Here is an 8,279-nt window from a genome sequence, read left to right on the forward strand (position 1 = left end):
GTGACCTTTAATTCGACATTTAGATATATCGTTGAGGTTCTGTCTATTGACAATGATAATTTCATTCATATGTCGATTCGGTATATCCCTGTGAGCTCGAAATAAAAGATACCATCTGGTCGTCCACTTCTGTTTCATACTTAGATATTTTTATTGAAAGTAAACATAGACAGCAAACTGACAACTCAACTGTATGACAAACGGAATGATTTCAGCTTCTCCATAGTCAACTTCCCAAATTTATATAGCAATATTCCATTATCACCTGTGTTTATATCTCTTAATGTAAAACTTAATCGGTACCAATTTTCATGCACTAGATGCGCATTTCGACAAATAATGTTTCTTCAGTGATGCTCAACCAAAATGTTTGAAATCCGAAATAACAATGAAGTTTTAGAGCTATTATAGGGCAGAAACAGTGTGCCAAAAAAGTCAAATTCGTTGAAGGATAAGAGCTATACGTGAGGGAGATATTCCTTAATTTTGAAATGAATTTCTAAATTTTATAACAGCAATTAAATATATATCCGTATGTTCAAGCTAGTAACGAAGTACTTAGCTACTGGGCTGTAGAGACCCTTGGGGACCAACAGTCCACTAGCAGAGGCCTTGACCCAGTGGTCATAATGTAAAACTTAAACGGTACCAATTTTGATGCACAAGATGCGCATTTCGACAAATAATGTCTCTTCAGTGATGCTCAACCAAAATTGTTTGAAATCCGAAATAATAATGAAGTTTTAGAGCTATTATAGGGCAAAAAACAGTGTGCCAAAAAAGTGGAGTCAAATTCGTCTAAGGATAAGAGCTATGCGTGAGAGAGATAATCCTTAATTTTGAAATGAAATTCAAAATTTTATAACGGCAATTAAATATACGTCCGTATTTTCAAGATTCGATACGCAATAGATTGTTCTGCATCTGGTCAGTTTTTGAATTCAGTGGAATGCGATATTCTTGATTTTCAGTGCTTCTGTCTGTGTCATTAAAGAATTAAAAAAGTATAAATCTCTTTATCAGACAGACAAGAAACTATAACCAATAGCCATAAACTATCAATTTTATGACTTCCTCGGATGTAGGCAATAGGGGGCCATTGTTGTAAAATTAAATTAACTACCGTTTGTTTCTGTTGTTTTCAGTTTACCTGTCACTGTTCAAAGGCTTTTGGAATTACCCATCAATAGATAGGTTATATATGTAAAACTTATACGGTACCAATTTTGATGCACCAGATGCACATTTCGACAAATAAAGTCTCTTCAGTGATGCTCAACCGAAATGTTTGAAATCCGAAATAACAATGAAGTTTTAGAGCTATTATAGCCATAAACAGCGTGCCAGAAAAGTGGAGTCAAAATTAATTCATTCCATGTAGTGTCACATTGAAGGCCAAGGGAATTTTCACAAAAAATATCTGTCATCTTATTTCCTATATTAAGATCTATGATAACCTACATGATTATACAAAAATAATGATTCAATAAATGTGTTGGACTGTTAATATTTAATTCCCCTTATTTTCTTCTTCATATAATTTACATCAAATCCTTATCAAAATACATAATGACCCAAAAAGACCGGAACATTGAAATTGAAATTTAATTCATCATCAGTATGAGGAATATGTTTTGTTCCTGCTGACAAAGCTTGTAAAAACATTGTCTTTATTTCTAAGACTCCTTATTACAGCTGTATTTTAAACGAACTTGACATTAATTCCACTTTTGGTAAATGTACTTATACTCCAACTGCCCTTTCTTCAAAACCTTGTTTGAGTTTTAGACACATTTAATATCCCAGTCAATGGGTACAATGAATATGAGATACCATACCAATACAAGACTCCAAAACTACACAAAAACAGAGACATTGGATCCAGTCGTCCACTTCCGATTCCTATTTAGATATTTTATTGAAACTAGACATTAACGGCAAACTGACAACGCCATTGTATGACAAACGGGATGATTTCAGCTTCTCCATCGTAAACTTCCCATATTTATGTAGCAATATCGCATTATCACTTGCATATGGTGTTTATATCTCTTAACTGATTCGATACTCAAGATCTTGTTATGCGTATAGTAAGTTTTTAAAGCGATTTAACTACTGACAAAGAAATTGATGGTATCGGGGTTTCAACAGTATCGATTAAAGTCAGCATTTTGTAATTGTATTGGTCATTATAACGATTCAGTTCGTTAATACAACTTATCACTGGGTTAAATGTTGTCTGACTTGTTTCATACCGATTGATAGACCATTCTTGATTTTGACTACTAATAACTCTGTCCATCTGATCATGATATAGGGCTCACGATGGATATGACCGGCCGACAGGGGATGTTTACGCTTCTTAGGCACCTGATCCCATCTCTCGTGTGTATCCGGGGGTCCGTGTTTCCCTAAAGATCTGTTTTGTATTACTAATAGGAGTTATGAGATTGATCACTGTTCGGTTTCCTCAGCTATCAGCAATACAAGCAAGATAGGAAAACAGCATCCAGCACGACTGTACAATTGATTCCCCCAGCAAGGACTATCTCTACAATTTTTTTTAAAGATCTAGCATTTTGCAAGTCATAAACTATTAGAATGGAAGACTAACCACAATGAAAATATCGTCCTTGTTGAGGGCGGTAAGTGATGCCTTTAAGACAATTCAGAAAAGGCCTCATTATGTTGTCTGCCACCAAACACTAAGGAACTGCTTCCAACAAAATAGTTTCATTGTATTTATTGAATCATTCAATGAATCCCACCTCTGTGTATTTGACCCCTTAGCTTTTTTAAGCCCGACCTAAGCTCATAACACTTGGACCTCTTATCAAAACGGCTGGTTTTATTATCTGATACATGTTTTCGTCCATTGACACAAAGAGCAAAAATATCTACCTAAGATTAAGGAAAACAGTATATATTAAGGGGACAATAATTTCTGTGCATAGAAACTTTCGTATCAATTTAAACCCGTTCTAGTCATTCTTAAGTATCATGGGTCATGGTTCGAACGAACTTTAATCATCCTTAAAGTGTACATATAGCCTATAAAACATGTTGACACATTCGATGACTATTATGGTTCTAACAACCCCAATCTTCCTTACAATGTACATACAGCCTATACAAAAACATGACTATTCTGTTTTAGTACATCTTCAGAAGTGAGTGAAAAATGCTTCAGTTAAACAATATGCAATCAATTCATCAATCTTCAGATGCGTTTTAGTACCCAACTGCATTTCAACGAGTTTTCAATCTTATTTATTTTGTGAAGAAATTTAGACTTTCAGCTGAAAAGATTCCTTGAATTTAGCACAGTGTTCTTTTAAAGAAATGGAAATTTTGAAACTTTTCAGACAAACAAGAAACGAAATTTTCTTAGGAAAGTTCACGTTAGCTTTAGAGTAATTTGTATATTAAGGATAAACGATATCCACCGAATGTGGATGGTACATTTTTGTCGTTATAAAACATGTGGTTTATGTAGTTGAATTACATTTTGTTGTTTATAGTTGTAATATTCAATGTTACAATGGGGTATGGGAAATTGCAATTGAATCATATGGAACTATATCTTCAGAAGAATCAATGGCGTAGTAAAATGTCATTTTATTCCCCCATTTGAAGAATTCGAAAGTATTGACAGCAAATATAAATAAGGGAATGAAAACCATCTTCAAAACTAACTTAATAAGGGATACTGATTAAGTAACTTAATTGTTATTCATTTAATGGGATATTTAATGTAACTCTTTTGATTGACAATTGATAAAAGTTAGACAAGGGAATAACATTTCAATCACATTGCTTGGTGGATATAGTGACTCAGATTGTATATAAAGGCATTCAGTCGATCAGATGTTACCTGCAACGTCTAGAATCAAAATGGGAAAACTACTACTTGTTCTGACTCTCCTCGTCTGTCTGGTTGCGCTGTCATCGGGTAAGATTATTATAACTCATCTTCTCTCCTCGAAATTTATTTATCTGGTAGTACCGGTATATTTTTTTAATTATTAAAACAATGTCAAATTTCAATTCGTGTGTTATTATATAAATAGTGCATGTAGTTGAGTTTATATATAAGATTCGGTTGACAATGGTTTTCTCGAGGTGAAAATTTTCAATGTTACCCTCAACTACATGCAATATTTGTTTTATTATACTGAATGTTATATAAACAACAAAGCAGAAGGGTCATTGAGGACTTACGTCTGTTTACATTTGATCAATGACTGGCATGCGATATTTTGTATATCGATGCGGGTATTCGTTTTTATTACAAACCCTCAAAGGACGTCGTCTAACAATCTACAGCGAACCGTATGCGCATAAATTTGAGGCATGTGATGTTTTTTTTTTTATAATATCGCCCGTTGTCAAGTACTGTTACCCGTTGCTAAATAATATCAGCCTGGAGCTCTTGCTTTCTGTTCTCAGAGGGTAACAATGTGTTTTTCCAAATGTTTCTCGACCAATCACATTCGAGTATTTTACATGAAAGTATGATAATATACTTTATAATCGAATTCTTTATATCGCAAAACAAACCACTGACAATTTCATAATTTTATTTATTTCCTTGAGGGAGAAGAGCATCTATTTGACAAAGTATTCTTTAACATGAGTTGATCGATGTCTTTTGGTCTAAATCAACTAAATTGTATATACTATATGACGGGTGTACCAATTAAAAATGTTGCACACGCATGTTGCTTTCTAGATTGATCAATTAGTCCTAGGTTTATGACAAGTTGAAGTTACAAAAATTATTATTTTCAAAATGATTACTGTTGAATACTTTTGCGAAAACTTACTTTCGGAGTCTTTATGATTTTTATTACACTATCAATGAATTAAGTTGTTGTCCCTAAATTCAAACCACTCTCTGTGTACTCTTTATGGTATCTTTGAAATAAAAGCAGCACAAGTGTATTCATTCCTTATACAAGAAATAAAGTGTTAGTTAATTATGTTCATGGTTTTAGGTATTCCCAGTGGTGGGTGCCATTATGGACATAAAAGATGTCATGATTCGAAACCTTGTTGCAATGGATATGAGTGTGATTACAAATACGGCCATTGGGGTTGCTGCGAAAGGAGTAAGTATTGTAGAATGTATACTGTAAATGTTGACAAAAGTGATACCTATAACCTATTGTAACTATAATTATAAATATTAACAAATATGGTCATTGGGGTTGCTGCGTATGGAGTAAGTATTTTAGAATGTATATATATGTTCTTGGCACACTGATTTTGACTATGGATAAATCCGTTTACCTGATCAGGATATAGGGCTCACGGCGGGTTTGACCGGTCGACAGGAGATGCGTACTCCTCCAAGGAACCTGATCGCACCCCTGGTGTGTCCAGAGGTCCGTGTTTGCCTAACTATCTACTTTGTATTGCTTATAGGAATTGTAATATTAATCACTGTTCGTTATCTTTCATATAAACTAATGTAACTATAGTTATAAATATCAACATACTAGAAGACTCCACTGACCTTTTCCAAACAAGTTTATACGATGCCGTGGTTAATTTATACAGATTACCTCATTTTCTTATTTCTTTAACAATAATGGTAGCAATATATTGCGAAATGGTGCAAAATGATTTTAAGAATAACCGATAAGGCCCGTGTATTAGTCCCAAATGTTTTTTACACCAAAAGGAGTAACAACTTCGTGTTCGGGCCTATCTAATAAAGATGTTTTTCATCAAATATCATGTACAGCATGCAAATTTCTTCGTCTGCTCCGCCATGCTAGTTATCGCGAGTTATACATATTGACAATCAGCGTAAAAATGTAGTCACTCGGGCCATCCCGACAAAGAGAGGAAAATCATGTTGTTAAAGGTCAAAACAAACCTTTATATAGTGCAGCAGAATGTAATTACAAAAGGCAATTAAACATTTGATAATATTTATTTACAATTATTAATTGATAGAAAATTGTAACTAAAGCAAAATACTAACTTTAAATACAGTTTGTTTTGCTGTTTTCCATCACACTTAGCACTTTTTCAGTTATCTGGTGGCGCCCAGGTGTTATTGGAGAGAACCCAGATACAATGTACAATGGGAAGAGACCACCGACCTTCCAAAAGTAAACTGGGTCACTTTATCACTTACCAGCGCGAGCGGGATTCGAACCCGCGCCCACCAGAGATGAGAGGCCGTGTTATTTTGAGCGTAATACTCTTAACCACTCGGTCACGGAGATCCTCTAACTTACGGTAGTTGCACAATAAATCCGAACAGAATATACACACACAAAAATAGTAATTTAGAAATACAAATAAAAAATCGAAATGCATAAGAAGTGTCTAACCAGAACTTCTATTTATCATATTGATTGATTGTATCTTATCTAATGTCTCTCCTGAGAATTTTTCACTCATATGGAGACGTCACTAAGACCGGTGAAAATCTTCAAAGTTGGGCATTTCCTCGACGCTTACAGCCATTGAGCAGTGAGGGTTCTTTAGCGTTCCACACCTACTCTTATACGGGACATCCGTTTTAAGGTCATTTCCGAGGACCAGTGACATTCACACCTGATGCCGAGCGTTTTGCGATGGAATTATCACTACCAATTTTAACGACTTAGGTCTTTTGTGGCCAGGATTTGAACCCTGGCCTTCTGTATGCGGGGCGAACACTCTAACCTCTAGACCATCGCGGCGGTTCTATTTATCATAAGAATTTTAGTGTATTTATAATAACATTGAATTTTCCAGTACAATCTTGAAAGACAATGATGAAACCATCACGAATTCTTTCTACTAAAAGTAACATGAGGTCTCAGTCACAGGTGTTAATGAAATAAATATATCAGCTCTCCAGAACAATCTAGGTCACAGGTGTCAATTTCGTGAAAGGAAATAGTACAAATCGGTATGGTTGCAGAATAAATTTACACTCTGCTGTTCGTTTGTTAACTTTCTATCAAATTTAAACTATTTCAATACCGGCGAAATAGCTTTCTCCTCTCTACTCGTCCATCGATATATATATATATATATATATATATATATATATATATATATATATGCTAACTCATATGGCATATGCAAATAAATTAACAATCGGAAGTTGAAACTTCAATATACCAAACATGGGGCACACATATGAACCGAGAAATTATATTATATCAAATAGCGCCTCACAAATCGTAAATTGCAGGTTGTAAATTTATATATTCACTAAGAAACATAGAATATCCTTTTATTTACGACAAGAAAGTCAGCTAATGTTTATACTGATCGAATATGTTTCGGGGTGAAACACTCCCGCATTTGCACCATTACGGAGATCTTAACGAATTTTAGTCCTACTCCTAAGCACCTGATACCACCTCTAGTATGTCCAGGTGTCCGTGTTCGCCCAACTCTCTATTTTGTTTTGCTTATATGAGTTATGAGATTGATCACTCTTCGTTATCTTCACCTTTCATTATCACATCTATGATTTTTCTTTGTTCAGTGTATGGTGGTACTGGTGGTTAATACTGAGACAATGGCGCCAGATCATCGGGAAATGACGATGCAACAAACAGCTTTTCTTGATTTAACGTTAAATTTGTGATTTGAGTCATTTTCCTGCAAAGAAATAAAGTCTTGTGTACATTTCCAGATATATTGGTATGGACTACATTTTTATCACTATGTGGAGTTGGATGAAAGGCGAAGATAACGAACTATTCTGCCTCTGTGCAGATAGTCTACCAATTCAGTAGTCAACACTGTCAAAGTGGGTCACTTTTATTAAGTGAATGATTGAACGTGCATGTGGTAAGAGACTGAAAATAATGAAAAAACAAATTTACAAAAAGTTCATAGTACAGTTAAAAGGTAAACAATGACCCTAACTTTAAGCAAGACATCAATTGTAGACAAATAGGACAGACTTGAAAAGGTAACAATTTAGTAGGTCAAATACATGTCAAAATTCTGAAATTAAAATTAAATCAGAAACTGACTTAAGCTATCACAAGAATATTATATGCACTATTGAGCTGCATGCAGCATATACCTAAATTAACTGAGGATAAATATAGAATTTACAATCATAATAAAACTTTACAATGCCTTATAACCCATTTAATATACATCAAGATATGATAAACCTATCCTAGTATGAAATGAACTGTAGCACTGAATTTACTAAACATGACTCGATACATAGCAATGTTTTAAGACATGGACACGTGCCAAAAATTAAGTCTGTCAAAACAGTCATAATATGTGAACATGTTATAGAG

The 8,279-nt window shown here is 34.3% G+C and overlaps 1 protein-coding gene across 2 annotated transcripts; it reads left to right on the top strand.

Annotated features, from left to right (window-relative positions):
• Window positions 1-3,835: 3,835 nt before the first annotated feature.
• LOC125659557 (uncharacterized) lies at window positions 3,836-7,650 on the top strand. 2 transcript variants are annotated; one of them, XM_048891274.2, is made up of 4 exons: window positions 3,836-3,952; window positions 4,998-5,111; window positions 6,044-6,122; window positions 7,502-7,650. In XM_048891274.2, exons 1-4 carry the CDS (start codon window positions 3,868-3,870, stop codon window positions 7,557-7,559), a joined length of 336 nt encoding a protein of 111 aa, XP_048747231.2. In that variant the 5' UTR covers window positions 3,836-3,867; the 3' UTR covers window positions 7,560-7,650. The 2 variants fall into 2 exon arrangements, 1 of the variants encoding a protein (XP_048747231.2); XR_007364115.2 differs by lacking the exon at window positions 6,044-6,122 and having other exon boundaries at window positions 3,842-3,952.
• The last annotated feature ends 629 nt before the right edge of the window (window positions 7,651-8,279 follow it).

This window comes from Ostrea edulis, chromosome 9 (assembly GCF_947568905.1).
Source record: "Ostrea edulis chromosome 9, xbOstEdul1.1, whole genome shotgun sequence".
Taxonomy (NCBI): Eukaryota; Metazoa; Mollusca; class Bivalvia; order Ostreida; family Ostreidae; genus Ostrea; species Ostrea edulis.

Bases quoted from the DNA above. Each gene is read 5' to 3' on its own strand.
- LOC125659557 (XM_048891274.2), top strand. From the start codon at position 3,868: ATGTTACCTGCAACGTCTAGAATCAAAATGGGAAAACTACTACTTGTT. The intron at 5,112-6,043 runs GTAAGTATTGTA...GCACTTTTTCAG, and splicing joins TTGGGGTTGCTGCGAAAGGA to TTATCTGGTGGCGCCCAGGT. The intron at 6,123-7,501 runs GTAAACTGGGTC...TTCTTTGTTCAG, and splicing joins AGACCACCGACCTTCCAAAA to TGTATGGTGGTACTGGTGGT.